Source organism: Trichosurus vulpecula, chromosome 4 (genome assembly GCF_011100635.1).
Source record: "Trichosurus vulpecula isolate mTriVul1 chromosome 4, mTriVul1.pri, whole genome shotgun sequence".
NCBI lineage: Eukaryota > Metazoa > Chordata > Mammalia > Diprotodontia > Phalangeridae > Trichosurus > Trichosurus vulpecula.
The window spans coordinates 151,945,952-151,966,099 of NC_050576.1; the positions used below are offsets into that span (position 1 = coordinate 151,945,952).

A 20,148-nucleotide genomic window follows, 5' to 3' on the forward strand; every position below is an offset into this window, starting at 1 on the left:
TGGTTGATAAAGAAGATGGTTAATAGAACATTTTATTCATTTATTCATTTATTCAGTAAACTACAGTAACCTACCGAGAACTGAAACATTTACAAGATAATTTGCTGGCAAAATACATTAAGATCATTCTATATTTAGACATGAAAAATATGAGTTTCCTCATATCTGTAAATAGATCTTGATTCAGCCACACCATTATAAAAGGTAAAAGGCTATGTTATGTGCTTCTCATAGTCTATAATCTGCCATATAGTGGTAACTCAATTAATGAACAATGCTTCAATGAAATTTCCTTCAGACACTTCATTAACAGAGGAAGAAATTATGTGGTGGGCATAGGGGCATTCTAGAAATGGATTCACTCCATATTATGGCATATAGGAAAGTACTGATTGAATCAGGCCTTGGTTTGAGTCCTAGCTCGGACTGAACTTGGGCAAATGAAAATCACATTGGAGCCTGTTTCCTTCTCTATAAAATAGGGTCGATACTTCTCGTACTAATGACCTCCTAGTGTTCCTAAGACGGTGAAATGAGCATGCACATGTAAAAGCAATTTACAAAATTCTAAAGTCTATATATCTAGGGTGGGTGGCATACCCCTGTTGTGTGGTGGATCATTTGAGCTCAGGAGTTCTGAGCTACAGTATACTGAAAAGGACTAAAGTCCGCATTAAGTCTGGAACCTACGCAGTGAGCCCCTGGGAGCAGGGAGCCACCAGGCTGCCCTAGAAGGGAAGACCTGGACAGGTCAGAAACAAAGCAGGCCAAAACTCCTGTGACAATAGTGATAGAGTTGGGCAAGAGAGGGAAATTCAGTCTTTCCTGATTGGAATGTAAGTTCCTTGAAGACTGTCTCATTTTTGTATTTGTATTCCCAACACTGAGGACAGTGCCTGGCACACAGCAGCATTATTAAATGCTTTTTTTCATTCATTCATTCATTCATTCACTCATTCATTCAGGTTTTGCTTGCTGGAAGTTTCAGTGAGGACTTACTAGCCTTTTCTATAAGAAATGAGAAATTATACAGCAAGAATAAACTTCTTGTACTGTTTTATCCTTCATTCTCAAGGCTTCTCCTACTTTCCCTTTCTTGCCCACAGTTTCTCTTTCTTTACTTCATTTATCATGGCTCACCAAGCCCTTTATTATATTTTTTCATTGGAATTGCTATTTTCCATTGCTGGTGGTTCTTTTTCATTTTTGTTTCAACTATTTCTCTTTTTACTAACTTTTATCAAACTGTCATTTCTCAGCACAGCAGCACAGAATAATACTGACAGGAAAATGCTTAGAATGCTGTAGCAAAACAGCAAGTTATTTAATAATCTCAACCTACATGATATCTTCTAATTTAAGTCATTTGTTTTAAACAAGTAAGCCTGGAGGATATGTGATGTCACTGCATAGGAAGCTCCCAATGAAGAAAGGAAACTCGCTCTATCAATATTAGTCTTCAACTATTCTTCAACTTACAATTAAGGCAGTTGACCTGGGACGTGGGTTGGCAGTAATGTGTCAAGATCTTGAGCCCAGGTTATCCTGACTCAAAGACCAGTCCTTCAGCCACTATACTCCCACTACCTTCTCAAGCAGTAAAAGGCTAAAATTTAAGCAAATATAATTTGGAATAAAGTCTTATGGTTATTTGGCCTATGAAACAATTCTATTTTCTTCAGATATAAAAATGACACTAAATAAATTAAAACTTTCAATATGTATCTGTGGTAGAGCACGATCTCTAAATTAAACATTATTAGCTTACATCATTATCTTCCTCAGAAGAACTGAGCCTACATTTTCCCTCTTAACTCTTTTATAAACATAAGGTCAGGTCCAGCAACTGACCATTTGGCCTAGTTTTGTTAGTTTTTGTTTTTCTGAATTACCATTTCATCTCTGGTCCAGAGTAATCTCTTATAATATAGAAAGTTCAAGGGCAGCATGTGACTGAAAACCCTAAAAAGCATGTTTGGTCACATGCAGGTAAAAGGATGTTTAAACAAGTTATGTTACAACTTGATGAAAAGGACATCCGTTATTTTCAGTGAATAATTCCCAAGGTGAAAAGTTCCAATCTACTGCCATATTCCATCAAACAATACTTTTCCCCTTCTGCTTTTACTTTGGACTTAATCCAAATAGAATTATTTACAGAATAAGCTGCCAGTAAGAGTAGTTTATAGGCAATTTATGTAATTTGTTGTTTTCTCCCTCTTTCACCTATATGTATGAGTATACAGGAAAAACCAATTAAAAATTGCTTTTTTTCTTTTTTTTTTAATGAAACTTGAGTAGTTTAACTACAGACTAAGACTAGCAAAGATCATGATGTAAGATGAATTGCTAATAGTTTTAAATTAGTAATAAATCAGAACTAAAATATAAAAATCTTAGATCTCTAAATTTCTATCCTTTCCACATTTTAATATTTTTATTTGTGCTTTATCTACTTAAATATCTTAATTATGTTATTTTGTATTACTCAAATGTTAAAACAAAATAACTACAAACCAAACGACTTGCTAACATGTAAATGAGTGAGATTTTATCTAATCTCTGTATTCACAAGCTTTTATTTTTCAATCTTCTGCATGTAATATTAGCCCTATCCAGATCCCACTGGCATCTCCCCTTTATCCCAGTCTTCCTTCTTCTAGTGTCCAAGCCCACTACTCCCCATTATCACTCGTGAAGAAGGGAACCTGAAGCAACTGCTCTAATCTAACACCAGGGGTGGGAACCTGTGGCCTCGAGGCCTCATGTATACCTCTAGGTCCTCAAGTCTGGTCCTTTGATGGAATCCAAACTTCAGGTGACGAAGACAAAGGGCTGCACTTAAGGACCTAGAAGGTCACATGTGGCCTTGGGGCCACAGGTTCCCCATCCCTGAGTCTTAGAAGCCACTCCCTACTTTCCAGGCGTCACGAACCTGTTCCCTCCAAATCGCTAGTTTCAAGGCAGACTTGACAGCTCTCGTTGCTTCAGTGAAGAGGGACATACCAATTACAGTCTTCCCAATAAGATGGCAGATAACCAGGCCTTGTTATCTCCAACAGAGCTGCCCTCTAGGACCCCCAGGCATTACCATCTGCCCTGTAGCTGAACACTCCTATGTGTGTTGTCTCCCTCAATCAGAAAGTGAGCCTCCTTGAGAGCAGAGACTACCTCACTTTCCTATCTGTATTCCTTAGCACACAGTATTTAATAAGAGCTTTTCCCACCATTCATTCATATACCACTAATTCACATTTTGTCAGCTTGAACTAGACTGGATTGACACTTTCCTTTGTAGTAATGAGAAAGGTTTCCTTACGCAAAGGGTGGTGTAAAAAAGATTTCCTCATAAATTAAGGCCATTAAAACCCTGTTTCACTTGATCTAGACCTGTGATTTCATAAGTGTAAGTAAATAAATGCTACAAATTGCAATGTCACATATAAAAGCAGGCTCTTACAGAATCAAAAGACTGTAATTGTAAATACTTGAAAGTAATGAAACTGGAGTTTTACTAAAAACAAACTATGATTCAGGCTACTCACTAAACAAAATCATATACTTTGCAATTTGAAGTACAGTAGAATAGTTCTACTTTTCACAGCTATCTTTCTATACTTTAAAATACGCTTTATTGAGGTCTTTCTGTTATGACATGGAAGGCATCATGGCATAATCAATGGAGAGAGAATCAGCAAAGGCTGAGTAGACATCTAAGTACAATGACTCAGGGAACTTTATCCTTGGCTTATTTTTTCAGTAAATTTGATGCAATCTGCTTTTCAAATTTAAAGGTTAAAAACAAAACTGAGGATTTGCTAGCATGTTGGATGACAAGTAAGGAATTCAAAAAACTGATAGATTAAAATGACAAACTGAATCTAGGAAAACGAAATTTAAGTGAGATAAGTGCTAAGTTCAACAATGGTTTTAAAAAAAGTAAACTTTTCATATCTAAAATGAAGGAGACAGAACTAAATTGTCTGTATGAAAATAACCCCAGCGGTCTCTATAAATTACAAACTCTATTAATCGATAGTGTGATTAAAAACCTAAGAAAGCTTATAGTCCTGGCCCTAACACAACTATTAGGGACAACACATTGCCTTCTGAAACAACACGATACTTTTGGATAGTTCTAACTATTACAAAGTATTTCCTTCCTTATATGGAGCCTAAAGCTCCCATTCTACAGGGATTTTGTTTCTGTCCGAGGGAGCCAAGCAAAACAATTCAAATCCCTCTTCTACATCACAACCCTTCAAATACTTAAAGACAACTATCTTATCTCCCCAAGTGCTCTTTCAGAAACTGCATATTCAAATTAATTCAACAAACATATATATTAAGCATCTTTGTTTTTTGGGCTAGGCAAAAAATGAAAGCATCCTTGAAAGGCTTACATTCTACTGGGGAATACAACATGAAAATGGATAAATAAAAGATAATTTGAAGAAGGAAAAAACTAAAAACTACAAATATTGAGAAATGCTTCATGTAAAAAATGGCTAATCTTTATTAAAGGGGTGCATTCCTAACATAGAAGATGGCCTGTAATAAAAACACACTACGTGAGATAAAATTCCAAGTACCAACAATAGCAAATAAGCCAACTCATTAGAATGCAGGTCAAGTAAGCCTGTAAAGGTAGGCTGGACACAGATCATGAAGGGTTTTAAATACCAAGGGGAGTATTTTTGTCCTTTCTACTAGAGGCAGTAAAAACAGCCACTGAAGATTCTTGAGCAGTGGAGTGACATGGTTCTACATGGGCTTTTATCATGGCAGCTGTGTGGAAAATAAATAGGATGTTGTTTCTATTCAATTCTATCATCCTGTACTTTTCCTCTTTCACAGCTAAACTTCTTGACAAAACAGTCTATGACCAATGTCTCCACTTTTTTCTCTTCTCACTCTCTTCTTAACCCCTTACAATTCTAACCTCATCATTCCACCAAAATTGCTACCTGCAAAGTTACCAATAGACCCTTAATTGCCAAATCCAATGGCCTCTCAATCTTGATGCCCCCTGATGGTGTCAAAGGCTGTAGAGAGGTCAGTCAGTCAATAAATATTTGCCAAACAGAGGACTTTATATTTTATTCTTGAAGCAAAAGAAGGCCACTGGAGTTGACTGAGTAGGGAGGTAACATGGTCAGACATGCACTTTAGGAAGATCAATCTGATAGCTGAGTGGAGGATAAATTAGAACAGGAAAGACACTAGTGGGAATCCCTTGCAGGAAGACCAAACAGCAGGTTATTGCAATAGTCCTGGCACAGGTGAGGAGGGCCTGCACCAAGATGGTGGCAGTGGCAGTGTCTCAGGAGAAAAGAGGTATGAGAGATGTTGACAAGGTAAAATCAACAGGCATTGCCAGAAGATTGGATATTGGAGTTGAGAAAGTGAGAAGCTGAGGATGACAGTTAGGTTTTGAGCCTGATACTGAGAGGACAGTGATAGCCTAGAGCGGAGAATTCTGGGGAGAAGAGAGTAAGTTCAGTTTGGGACACACTGAGTTTAAAATGTCTCCAAGACATCTAGTTCAAAATTTCTAAAAGTTAACTTGGAGATTCTAGACTGGAAGTCAAGAAAAAAGGTTAGGGCTGAACAAGTAGATCTGAGAGTCATCAGCATAAAGATGACAACTTAATCCATGGGAGCTGATGAGATCACAAAGTGAAACAGAGAGAAGAATGCCAAAAACAAAACTCTGTGGGATATTCACAATTAAGTGTGTTACCACAAGAGGGGAACCAGGAGAGATAAGTATCATGAAAAGCAAAAAAGAAGAGAATATCAAGGAGTAGACAGTGATTAACAGTGTCAAAGGCTAAGGAGAGGTCAAGAAAGATGAAGATTTAGAAAAGGTTATTGAATTTGAAAATTAACATTGTAAAAGTAACATTGGAGAGAACGATTTGGGTTCAATGATGAGGTAAGAAGCCAGACTGTAAAAAGAGAGTAAGAGATGGAAAAAATGCAAGCACTTCTCATAGATAGTGTTCTCAAGGAGTTCAGCCGCAAAAGAGAGGAGCAATATGGGACAATAGGTATCATGGATGGATGGTTCAAGTGAGAGTTTTGTATATGGGGGAAACATGGACATGTTTGGAGGCTGTAGAAAAGCAGCCAGTAGACAGGGAGAAGTTGAAAAGAAATGTGTGTGAATAATAAAGGAGGCAATATGCTGGAGAAGACAGCATGGAATGAGATCACATGGCATGTGGAGGGGAGGCATGTGTCATTACATGAGGCAACGATGAAGAGATAGTGGCAGAAGGAATTTGGGTAATATGAGATGAGACAGAAGAAAAAGAGGAATTTCTTAACAAATGCCCTCAATTATTTTTCAGTAAAATATAAACCAAGGCTCTGAGCTGAGAGAATAAGGGGAAAAGGTATTATGGCAGGTTTGAGGAGGAATGAAAAGGTTTGGAAGAACCTTGTGTTAAGTCAGTTAGAGTGGAAAAGGACCATCTTGAAGCAGTGAGGGCCCAGTTGAGAGCCCTTTTCTTCTTGACATTCTCTTCTCTAAAGGATGTTGTGGCACTGCTCTGTCCTGATCTTATGTGACTGTTCCTTAGTTGACTTTCCTGGATATTGCTTCAAATCATGCCCACTAACCATGGGTCTCTTGTCTTCTCTCTCTAAACTTTCTCATTCATCTCATTAACTCTCAAGGTTCAATTATCATCTCTATGAAGATGATTCTTAGATCTATTTATCCAGTCCTAATATCTTTCGTATGCCCTAGTCTCCCACTGCCTCTTGGACATCTTAAACTGGACATATCAAATTCAACAAATCCAAAACAGAACTTATTTATCTTTTCCCCCAGCCTTTCCCTCTTCCATACATCCCTATGAGTTCTGCCCTAGGACGTCAATATTCTCCTAGTCACAACTCAATGTCATCCTCACCCTTACCCCAAAGATCCAATCTGTTGCCAAGTCTTGTCATTTCTATCTTCACAAAATCTTTTGGACTTTATGCCCCCTTCACTCTATTCCAGAGCAGCCTTACACCTGGATTACTGATATCTCCTTCTAGTTGGTTTCCCTAACCTAAGTCTCTCCGCCCTCCAATCCATCCTCCACGAAGCTGACACAGAGGAAGTTTACTTTGCCTTTCTTAGTATCTTCACCATTTAACAGAGTACTTGGCATAGAGGAAGAGCTTAATAAATACTTACTGACTGACTTGTTAAGTGCAACAGTCCAGGTGATAGATGAAGTAGGATGGCAGCCATATGAGTATGAACAGAAAGAACACATATCAGGATAAATTATCAGTAAGACTTGGCAATGACTGGAGGTGAAAGGACAGAATCAAAGATGTCAAAGTTGTGAATTTAGGCAAGGAGAAGAAGAGTGTTACTCTCCAGGGGAAAAAAAATTTTGAAAGGGGATGAGCTGGAGGGAAAGATAATGAATTGTTTTAGACCTGTTTAGTTTATGGGCTATCCATGTGAATACAGCTAGTAAGCAGTTGGTGATATGTGACAAACTCAGCAGAGATTAGGACTGGGTATGTAGATGTGAAAATACAGATTGAACTCTTGAAAGATGATGCAATGACCAAGAGAATGTATAAAGAAAGAAGGCCAGGAACTGAGCTTTTGGGGAAAACCACAGTTAAGAGGCAGAAGATGAATGACGCTGAACAAAAAAGACTAAAAAGGAATCAGTCAGATGAACCAATAACATTAACTAATCTTCATATGGCAGGGTCAACTATCTTCTTAAATGTGATACCCAGAACTGAATACAACACACTATCTCTCTCTTTCTGTGTGTGTGTGTGTGTGTGTGTGTGTATGTGTACTGGTGACAAACAAAACTCTCACCAATTTCCTGACTAGGCAGTCTGTATCAGGGGTGAGGATTTGTTCTGTGAAGCTTGGATTCAGTCAAAGGCCCATACTTGAGGACCCAGAGGGCCAAATGTGGCCTCAAGGCCATAGATTCACCACCCCTGGGCTCTATATTCTACTGTCAAGACACTATTTGCTTCTATTTCTGCCCCTTTTATACTCACTCTAATGCCTTCTGTCATGCTTCACCCACCTGGAGTACTTCAATATTCTCATTTGAGTATATTTTATTAAGTATGTATTTCTTTGCTACACAAAGAACTGGAAACAAAGTGGAAACTCATCAATTGGGAAATGGCTGAATAGAGTGGTACAGGAATGCAATATTATTATCACGAAATAAGAAATAAATAGGAGAAATTTGGAGAAATGGGAAGATTAGTATGAACTGTCATAGAGAGAAATAAGCATAACCAAAGAATAATACAAGGAGTTACTAAAACAATGTAAATTAAAAGAAAACCAAATAGTGAGCAACTGAAAAAAAATAGTAACAGTCCTAGATAATGAAACATTATTCTCTTTTCTCAGAAGAGAGGCAAGAGATTAGAAGGACAAAATGTGGTAAACATCATCAGACACAGTCAGCGTAGCAAGTATTTTTGCTTAATTCTTTTTCTGTTATAAAAGGCTTCCATTTTGACGGGGGAGGGTTTTATTTCCAACTACTGTAAAAACAAAACTTTGTAAAAACAACAAGTATCACTAAAACTTATGTAACACATACATATGCATTCCCCATTCACTTTAATCAATCCGTTTCCTTTTAAATAAGGTATGACTTTGTAGAGCCATACTCTTGTTATGGATACCACCCCACCAAGTCACAGTGATATGAATATGGTCAAATTAACATCCCAATCAATCAATATATGTTTAAGGACTACTATGTGCTAAGTACTCCCTGCATTAGGATTACTAGTTCATCTTATTTATTACCTAAAGTTTGTATGCATATATCTAAAGCCATTGGTTTTATGGTTGACTCTTTTCTTGGATTTTGACTTTAGAGAATATCTGGGCGCTTCTACTATTTTTCCTAGAATAATGCTGCTATTGTCTGTATTATCTTCCATGACAGAAATAAGTAGTTTTCTTCTTTCTCCTTATTTTCTCTTATGTACTCTTCTTGTGTTTTATATAAAAAGATAAAGATTAAAAGACAACAGTTACATGGACTTGGAACTGTTTGACTAGCTCCAAAGAGTGTTGGTTAATGGACTGAAGACCAAGATTTAAGCACCAGGTCCAACACTGACTATTCTTGCAACTGCAGAGACAATACTAATATTACCTATTTCAAAGGACTGTTTTGAAGAAATCAAAATACTATATAATCATAAGGTGTGTTAATGATGTCAACTTGAAGGGAGAATGCTAAGTGGTCTTTGTCCTCGGCTCTTTTCTGTCTTTATTAGGCCTTTACTAATCTGCTTAATCTTCAGATTCATCTTTATAAACTTATGAAACCATGAGTTATATAACTTATTTTACTATTAACAGTAATGTTATTCCTCTTTTTTGTTTTATTACTATTTCTGAGCAGTGCCCATTTCCTGAAATTGGAGCTTGTTTTCTTTTAAGAAAAATATATAAAAGGAGATGTAGATTTGACCTTCAGAATAAGCAAACTACTCTATTAAAAAATGTGATTATATAAAAGGTAAGAAAAAGACACCATAAAAATGTTTTTGTCCTCAAGCTCATTAAGTGCATTACAATGCTTTAAAATGTTTGGAAGTATTAAATTTCTTTGAGGTACAAAGTATAGCACATGGTCTCCCTGGCCCTCAAAATCTTCATAGAAGCAATTTTGCTACAACCTTTAGTGTTCTATCTTCTCTTATCCCCACTATAAACCTTTCTAAGTTACACAATAGTAAGAACTTTCACCTTACTTAGAACTTGAGCTTGAATTTATGGGCTGAAACGTCTGACTGCTGATTACATAACAACTTTTCCTATGATTATTATTGTATACCTTAAAAGTGCTACACAAATGTAGACTACTATCATTATGAAAGCGGAAAAGAAAACACATTTTCTCTTCCTGAGGTGGGGAGATGTTAGGAGAGTCCTAAGACAAATGTTACTTCCTCCGAATTCTTGGCCTTTAGAGAAAGGAAGAACCATGACAAAGCACAAAAAAGTGTTGAAAAAAAAAAAGACTTATTTCAAGTATCTAATTATTAGTTTGTTTACTTAACAATCCCCTGGGACAATCTGTAATCTGCACTGATAAGAAATGTGTATTGTAGAAAACAGGCCTAACTTTTTGTTGTTGTTCAATTATTAGTGCTATACTCAATGTCTGAGCTCAAACAAGCATCCCTTGGGGAAATGCTCTGCGTGCCATTAGCACTATTCTTAATGAGGAAAAGCACAGAAGTCCTTTAGTTCAATGCCAGAATTGTTTTATCTTCAAGTCAAAAGAACAACTATTTGGAGTAACACCAAAACAAGCACTCAACAATTACAAGCAGCAAACTATTCATAAGCATCATACTGTCAGCACTGTTCTAATTTTAGATTTAACATTATAGCATGTAAAAACCTGTCAGCAAGAATATTAACAAAAATTTTTAATTGGCCTTTCACAAACTCTCTTATTCCTATTATGAGTAAATGAAAAGTACCAAACACTTTCTTAAAGTCAACTTCTAGGGGAGAACAGGAGAAACTCAATTCCTTTCATCCTTTTTAATTCTAAGTGGGATTGCAAAGTACATAAATTTTTTAAAATAAAAATAAAAAGATGCTGAGTATCAATTTTGCTAACATATTATTTTTAAACATTCCAATGGGACAATGCTTCCTTCCTAGTTCGAAGTAACATCCCTTCACATCGTGAAATTTCTGTTCTCCTCTTATCCTCTCTTTTTTCTTTTGGTCTATTAGTTCACATACTCCGTTCTACTTTCCTTCAATTTTATTATATATATATTCTTGTTCCTATATGTCAAGAGTTTGTAGTTGGTTGATGAGTTAATGCCTGTTTAGACTTACCTGGAGTAATAGCTCTGTGATACTGATACATATCTTCTCCCCACAGCTCTTGGGCTACCTGCTTAATCTTCTGTCTGACAGCTTCCAGTTTACTTTCTGATTCATTCATTATTTCTTCCACATCAGGAGCACTGTAATCGTGAAAATGGAGCTTTCAGATTATTACAGGGCTGAACCAATTTTTATTACATTTGTCCCTTATCCTAGTGTATATTAGTAAGTCTTATAATAATAATAGCAATTCACATTTATGTAGCTATTTACAAAGCTATGAATATCAAATTTACAGTTAGAAAGTATTTTCCTCATAACCCAGTGAGGTAGTTACTTCAGGTATGACAACTGCTATTTTATGGATGGCAAACTGTGATCCAGGTGAGAGAGAGCAATTGACTAGACCACAGTCAAACAGCTACCAAGTATCAGAGACTAGGCGCATTCTCAGGTTTTATAATGCTGGGTCCAAAGTTCAGTATTATAAAATTATTTGTTTAAAGGAGATATATTTGAAATAATGCCGCTATAAGAGAATGCAGGAGAGTTGGCTCTGAAGGAAAAACTAGCTGTTCTGACCCTTCCTTTTGTCACTTTTTGTTTTTGCAAGGTCTGCTGTTGGGGACAATGTTTTTTAAATGCAAGTTATACAATGAGACACAATGAATGAGGGTACCACACAGGGCATTTTGGGGTAACATGTTCAACTGGCAACTGAAAATAAAATAATTAAATCAACTCCATCTATTCATGAGTAACTATGCTAATTTCTGTCTCTCAGGTCAAGAATGAGAAAAGGAAACATGAAAAAGGTTGAAGTATTTTCCTTGCTTGTTCTAGAAGCTTATACTATAACCAAAACAACATGGAAAACATTAGCACAGTCCTTGAACAAGGATGACATATTCCCTATTTTCCACATTCTGAGTATTTCCTTAACGCAAGAGGGTAAAGAGGCAGAAACTTCTATTTCTTTCATAGACTAGGAAATTCAGGCACAGAAAAATGAACTTAATCACTCAGCAAATATGGTCAATATCAAATCCTGAAAAGAATTAAGAATGTAGGGGCAGCTAGGTGGCGCAGTGAGTAGAGCACCAGCCCTGAAGTCAGGAGGACCTGAGTTCAAATTCGGCCTCAGACACTTGACATATGTACTAGCTGTGTGACCCTGGGCAAGTCACTTAACTCCAATTGGCCTGCCAAAAAAACCCAAAAAAACAAACAAGAATGTAGAATCATCACAATATTATCTACACAAAACTTGAGAGCAAATTTTCCAGAGATAAAATTATCCCTCAATATAAGCAACAATAAATTTTAGAGTAAAAGAGAAATCAATAAAATACCCTTTAAATACATCTAAAAGACAAAAGTTTTAAATGTTTTATTTTTATAAATGTTAGTTAGGGAATCAATTAATAAAAAAAAATCTTTGTGAAAGAATTCTAAGTTTGACATTACAAAGATATTCAGTGTGATACGATGCAAACCACTTAAGAGTCAGGCAGCTTGGGTTTTGCCCCGGTCCAACATTTACTACCTTTTTTGGTTATCTGTAAAATGTGCTGATACCTGCTAATTCTTTCACAGAAATGTTAGGAAAGTCCCTTGTAAACCAACCTTAAAGTATTTGTTATTTTTGGTGTTTAAAAGATAAACACTTATTCAACTCAGTGCACCTATACAATAGGCCCTAAACATTTCATTACAACTACACTGTCCTTCTCATAAGATCGTTTTTTCTCCATGAAAGAGCTTATTAGAGCACAAAAAAAAATTTAGTTCATCTTTAAAATAGATATTTTTCCTTGTGAGATGTAGCAAGATTCCTACAAAAATTTGCTTCAGGAAGATTTCTTAAAGTCTTCATCATATATCATAATCTAGTTCTAATCCATCAACATATAAAACACTACGGAAAATTTTAAAAAATCATGTCAGCAGAGAAATCAAAGATTGACTCACCTAGTAATCCTATGGAGAAGAAAAATTGTCCTTTTACTTTCAACAGTTATATCACGACTGAGTTTCACAAGCCTCTCATATTTGTCATGTCTAGTATCAAGTTCCTGTTGAAACACTGATAATACATATTATTATGGGCCACAAGGAGGCATATTCTGAACATACCACCTACCAAATTATAAAAATGTTTTACAAATACAAATTAGTAGACAGTGCCTTTAAGGGCAAATGCAATTTCTAGTCTTAGTAATAAGACCACCAGAAAATAGAAATTTAAACTAATTATAAAACACTTAAACACTCAATACTGTAAGAATTCGGCAAACTCTTGATACTAGTAACATAAAACCTTTGGACAATAGCAGTAGCAAGAGGCAAAATAATAGGAACTTACACATATTTGAACTGTTTTTATATACTTTATCTCATTTAATTCTCTAACAACCCTATAAGATAAGTGATTTAAAGTATTATCTCATTTGAGGACAAAAAAGAGTGAATTTCAGAGAGCCTTTGGAAAGTCAAGCCTTCTGAAGACAAATCAGCAATCGCTGTTGAGGAGTGGCACTAGTGAGCACACTTTTGTTCACAAATCAATCAATATATACCGAGTACCTATTGTGTATAGAATATCTGGCTGTAGGAACATCTAAAGCCAGCGACATCAAAACCTTGACCTGAGACTAAAGACCCAATGGATCACAATAAGAGGTTATAAGAGTGATTTAATTTCCTGGACTTTTAAGTTCAAGGTTACTTTGAGCTGAAAATCACGATTTACAATGTCTTGTGAACCTACTGATTAACTGCACAAAACTGCACAAATGACTCACCCTGTCTTTTTTCCCACATGAAAAGACTACAGTAATAAAGTTCATAAAACAGCACTTTAGCTTATTACAAGGTGTTTTATACATAATACCACACTTAATCCTCAAAATGCTATAAGCATGGCAGGTATAACATCATTTTACAGATGAGGAAATTGAGGATCAGAGAATTTAAATCACTACTTCACCTGGATCTATCAGCTCCCATGGATCTAATTACCATCTCTATAAAAATAATTTTCAAATTTACCTATCCTACCCCAATCTCTCTATTGATCTCCAATCTTACATCTTCAACTGCCTTTTAGATATCTGGAAACTGGATGTTCAGTAGGCACCTTAAATTCAACAAGTCAAAAACAGGACTCACTGTCTTTCCCCCTAAACTCTTCCTCTTCTTACAACTTTTCCTATTACCATTTTCTCACTCAGGCTCAAAATTTAAAAGCCACCCTCAACTCCTTAACGTCTCTCACCCGACCATATCCAATTTGTTGCCAAACAAATGTTTGTTGTTGATTTCACTTCTGCAATACCTCTTGCATAAGTTCCTTCCTCTCCTCTGACATTGCCACAACTCTAGCTCAGGTCCTCATCACCTCACAACTGGACTAGCCTGCTGGTGGATGTGCCTGCCCCAAGTCTCTCCCTATACCAATCAATCCTTCATTCAGCCACCAAAGTCATTTTCCTAAAGCACAGGTCTGACTACATTATCCCTTCCCCCACCTCAATAAACTCCCTATCATTTCCAAGATTAAATATAAAATCCTTTGGCATTCAAAGACCTTCAAAACCTAGCCCCTTCCTATCTTTCCAGAATTTCTACATCTTTCTCCCCACCATGTACTCTTCAATCCAGTGATACTGGTCTCCTTGCTGTTTCATGAGCAAGACATCTATCTCTAGACTCCATGAATTTTTTTTTTCTGGCTGGAATGTTTTCCCTCCTCAGCTCCACCTACTAGCTTTCCCCTGGCTTCCTTTAAAAGTCTAACTAAAATCCTACCTTCTATAGGAAGCTTTTCCCAGCCCCTCTGAATCCTAAAGCCATCCCTCTCTTAATGATTTCCTATTTATCTTGTATATAGCTTGTTTGTATATATTTGCTGGTTGACTCTCCCATTAGATTATGAGCTTCTTGAGGACAGGGACTGTCTTTTGCCTCTTTCTGAATCCACAGTGCTTAGCATAGTACTAGGCACATAGTAAACTTTAAAAATGTTTATTAACTGACCGACCTGATAAAGATCACATAGCTAGTAAGTACAGAGCTGAAATTTGAACCTAGGCCTTTTAATTCGAGATGTAGTACTCTTTCCACTACACCAAGCTGCATGGATTTATTTAAAGAGATACTCAATTTGACAAACATTTATTAGGTGCCTTTATATAAATTAGATTACTTGCTGTTCCCCGAACTCCACATTCCACTGGCCTCCATGTCCTTGTACAGGCCTGGAATGCAGATAGGGTCCTTAAAATTCAGACTTTATGCCACCTCCTATGGGAAGCCATGCCCCAAACTGTTATATTCTCTCTTGCCTCCTCAAATTATCATATATGTATTCTTTTACATGTTATGTACGCTCCCCCATCCCCTCATAGTACGTAAGTTCCTTCAGGACATATCCTATTTTCTACTTTATGTCTGCATCCCCATACCTTGCACATAACAGGCACTTAAATACTTGTTTAACTGGATTAGGAAGAGAAAAGAACATCAAAAACTGTCAATAAAACATTATTTTAAAGTGAGGAAATGCTTCAACACTTGGGTTTCATCCCCCAAAGTTTCAGTAATACCTACAAGGTCAAATTTGCTTCCTTATGTTAAGACCTCTAATTGCTCTTATTTGTTACCTAAATTTGGGGCATTTATTTATTTGGAGGGGGGTAGCCAGGGCAATTGAGGTTAAGTGACTTGCCCAAGGTCACACAGCTAGCACATGTGTCAAGTGTCTGAGGCCAGATTTGAACTCAGATCCTCCTGACTCCAGGACCGGTGGTTCTACTCACCAAGCAACCTAGCTGCCCCTAAATTGGGGCATTTATGTATAGATATTTGAGGCCATAGATTTTCCAAGTGGCTCCTTTGTTGGATTTTGTCTCTTGAACTTCTGAATTGAAGAACGTATGGAGAACACTTATTTATCTCTTACCATCACATTCCTACAATGGTTGCTGTTCCAAGTAGTCTCTCCACGTTTTCAAGTTCACCCCTTATATAAAATCTTGTTTAGCCCTCTAAAGCCCTTTCTGACCTGGCCTCTTTCTACCGTCCCAGTCTTCTTACACCTCTCTCCATTCCACATGTGTTACCTATACCAAAAATAATCAATACTTTGACTCTGCCACCTCCTCAAGTCATTAAAGTTTCCTCCCTTTTCAAACTAACCTAGCAAGAATTGTCCATACTCAATTCTTCAAATTTCTTACCACTTACTGACTCTTCTATCACTTTAATAGTGGATTCAATCCCCACCTCTACATGGGAAATTGCTCTCTCTATGGTCACCAATTATCTCTAAATTGTTTAATCTAATGACCGTGTTTTACTCTTCATTTTCCTTCACTTCCCTATTGCTTTAACACAGTTCAGCAACAGCTATTTCTTATTGCTCATTTACATGACACTATATATTTCATGGTTTTCTTCCTACCTATATGAGTACTCCTATCTCTGGTTCCTCTTTCTCCTCCTACCCCTTAAAGGTGCTCCCAAGGCTCCATCCATGGTCCTCTTCCCTCTCTAAATTCCCTCCCCCTTGGTGATCTGACCTACTCCCATGGCTTTAATGATCCCTTTCACACAAATATCTCCTAAATTGGTATCTGCATCCCTATCTTGTCCCAGAGCTATCCTGTATCTTCAAATGCATGCAAGGTATTTCCAATGCAATACCTCTGACTCAACATAGCAAAAAATCAAGTCATCTCTCCTTCATTTCCCCCTTGTTCTCTACTGTTTCCATTACTGGTTCTATCTTTCCATTCACCAAAACTTCAAAAACTCCAAGTCATCAATGACTCTTCATTTTTTCCCTCACCCCTACATCCAAACCAGTTAACGATTACTATCATATCTCTTCCATCTGTCTTCTCTTCTCTATTCCTTAACATTTGGACAAATTTAATTTAACTGGCATTCCTGTCTCCCACCTATACTCTCTCCAACGCATCATATAAAAGCTGCCAGTCATCTTGCTAAAGTACAAATCTGACAACATCATCTCTTTTGTTTAATTACCTCCAGTGACTCCCTACTGCCTACCAAATAAAGTGCTTCCTATTCCAGCTTTCAAAGCTCTTTATAATTTGGCTACAAACTTCTCAGTCTATTATGCAGACTTCTGTTTCAGCCAGACTGAATTACTCGATTTCCTCTGTTCTCTTCCTGCCTTTTCCCATTTCCCTGAGTTTGTCCCACTCCTCACCACTCTGAAATGGACTGCCCTCCATCTCTGTTAATGTATAACACACATAAGCATATAAGTAATTTACAGTTTCTATGCACTCACTGACCTCATTCTCCCGAGATGATAACTCAGAGGGACTAAGGACTAGTTCAAGTATATGAAGGGCTTAAGATATGAAAGAGGAATTAGATTTGTTCCGTTTGGGCACCAAGGGCAGAAGCACGGGCAATGGGTAAAAGTTGCAACTTAAGTAAGAAAAAGCTTACTAATAATTATAACTGTCCAAAACTGGTCTAGGCTACATTAAGGAGTGATGGGTTCCCCCTCCTTGGGGAGGTGTTCAACCAGAGACAATCACCTTTTATCCAGGATGTCTGAGTGAATGAATGAAGAAGTATTTATTAAGTATTTGCTATGTGGAGAACTGTCCTGTCTGGGTTGAACTAAATGGTCACTACAATCCATCCCAACTCTTAAATTCTGTGATTCTATCTAAATTTCTCACAGCACTTTGGCTAGACCAACCCTTTTTACTTAACACACTTTGCCTTGTATTATGACTCCTTTTGCTTCCTGTCCACCAGAATCTAACCTCCCTGAGGGCAAGGTCTGTATCTTATTTCATGTTTATATCCCTGGCACATAGTACAGCAACTTGCATATAGTAGAATCTTAATTAATAAATAAACTGCATAATCTAAGACTGAATCAAAGATGTAGAGCTGGAAGAGACCTAAGAGATCAATCTCCCTCCATTTCACAGAGAAAACAGACCAAAAGAGGTTAAACGACTTGCCCATGGACATATAGGCATTAAGTAGCAGAACTTAGAATGAAGGGTTAAATACACATTTTTACTACAGGACTCCACCTTCAATTCACAACAAAAAGCATTAAAAATGAATGCATTTTAAAAGAAAACTTTTACATCAATCATACAGAAAGTGTCATCCACAACAAAATCATACCCTCCAGAAATTAGAAGGAAGACTTCAATAAGTATATTTTTTAAAAGCATGAAGACAAGGCAATTTAGATTATACTCCTTCAGGAAAGATGGTTGGAGGACACCTCTTACTGCTCTCCCAGTGCTGTAAGTGTTGTGGATGCCACAACCTAATTTTAACAATGACCCTGAATTATATATCTATTTTGCAGAACTACCCAATACCCAGGAATATTCCTGTGACCTGACTTTTTCTCTTTGCCTTATGAGAGAGAAGGTTGGGGGCGGGGGGAAGGGGAGAGAACAAAGATTAAACACATCTACAGTTGAGAAACTGGGACTGCTGCCAATAAATCTGTTTGGAAACTGGCAGGATAAGTGATGAACTTTATGCTGAAATACTCTCTAAGGATTATGAAAATGACATCTAAGCCAGGGAAAGTCAGTAGACCTGTGCCCTGAACCTCAGAAGGAAGCGAAGATACATAGGAGCGGGAATGACACTACACAGTGTTTGACCTTGCTTACTAATACTATTTTGAACAAGTTCCTTAAACACTTTTCTTGAAGTAGCTATGTAACAACTCAACAGTGATAATGCTACATGTTATCTTCCAGAACAAACACAAATGAAATGGGGGCCACTAATCTATACGTAAGAGGCAACTAAGTGGCTCAGTGCTCTATCCACTAGGTCTGGAGTCAGGAAGACTTGTGTTCAAATACAGCCTTAGACATTTGCTAGCTGCGTGACCATGGACAAATCACTTAACTTCTGTTTGCCTTAATCCATTGGAGAAATAGCAAACCACTCTAGTAGCTTTGCTAAGAAAAGCCTGACAGTATTAGCATGCTATGGTCCACAGGGTCACGACTGAACGACAACAAATCTGTACATAAAGATGCCTTTGGTCTACATGCTAACTTAGTTTTAAAATGTAATTTTACCTAGGTTTTATTGTAGCTTTATTTTGTTAAGTATTTGCCAGTTACATTTTAATCTGGTTTGGGCTGCACTCAAGTGTCCTGGGCTACATGTTAACACCTCTGCTACAGAAGAAGAACTGACAGAACATTCATCTGTGCAATCACTGAGGGACCCAGGATTAAGGAAATGTCTACTAAAGAAAGAGAGACACAGGACTCTCAAAGAACAGGCATTCTATAGCCATAAAGTCAGGCCATATTTCTCAGACCTCCCCTCTATTTCCTGCTAATCCCACATAAGCTAGCTCTAGACATAGAGGTTCGTGGAGAGGGCAGAGATTGTCATCTTTGTTATGCAATATTCTCTTAACTTGGCAAAATGTATTGATATAAATACAGATTACACTCTCTCCTTCAAAATCTGGTTTCTCTAATACTTAACTGTGACCTATAATAGCACATTTCCAAATGAATGGCTTAAGCCTTGTAACTCTGTAGAGCAATAGCAGAAGCAGCAGCAAGTTTTCCCACTAGAATGCAAACATGGCAGAGGAATCTGTGCTGGATTCTCTTCAGCCAGTGCTGTAAACTGAAGGAGGGAGATTCTTCTACTTGCACAATCTGAGTTCCTACCTGCCTCTCTGCCCAGAGCTCATTGAGAGTTCTCACTCAAACTAACTCTCATCCCTCCCATAAGTTCCTAATGACAGACCCTGGCACTTGAATATGGAAAGCTTTGAATGAGGTCAGATGCAGAAAAGTAGTATTACAAATGTAAACACCTACTATTTATTTTAATGGCATGTTTTCGTGAGGTCAAAGACTACAAATCATTAGAATTATAAGAGTTACAGTGAAATTTTCATATTAAAGGAGATCTGAAAACCTGACTGATCCAATTCAAATTCCTTCACATTGGTTCACCAGTGGCAGCATGGTACAAAAACCCAGCACTTGGGAGTAAGACCTGGCTCTTTACTATCAACCTGCTGAATGACCTTGGTTGAGCAGTGTATTCTGAACCTGTCTCATCATCTTCAAGTGAATATTCAACCAGGAGCCAGTAAGACCTGTGTTCAAATATTTCTTTTGAATCTCTCTAGCTATATGACCAGAAGAAAGTCAATTAATACAAATCTCAATTTTCTTATCTGTAAAATGTGGGTAGTATCTGCAGTACTT

At 37.2% G+C, this 20,148-nt stretch overlaps 1 protein-coding gene across 3 annotated transcripts in view; it reads right to left on the reverse strand.

Moving 5' to 3' along the window:
* TSNAX (translin associated factor X) overlaps positions 1-20,148 on the reverse strand; it is a 39,139-nt gene that overhangs the window by 10,363 nt on the left and 8,628 nt on the right. For all 3 annotated transcript variants that reach the window (XM_036754481.1, XM_036754480.1, XM_036754482.1), the window contains 2 exons: positions 12,845-12,959; positions 10,883-11,013 (listed from right to left, as the gene is read on the reverse strand). In XM_036754481.1, coding sequence (XP_036610376.1) covers positions 10,883-11,013; positions 12,845-12,959 — 246 coding nt within the window. The remainder of the gene's footprint in view (positions 1-10,882; positions 11,014-12,844; positions 12,960-20,148) is intronic.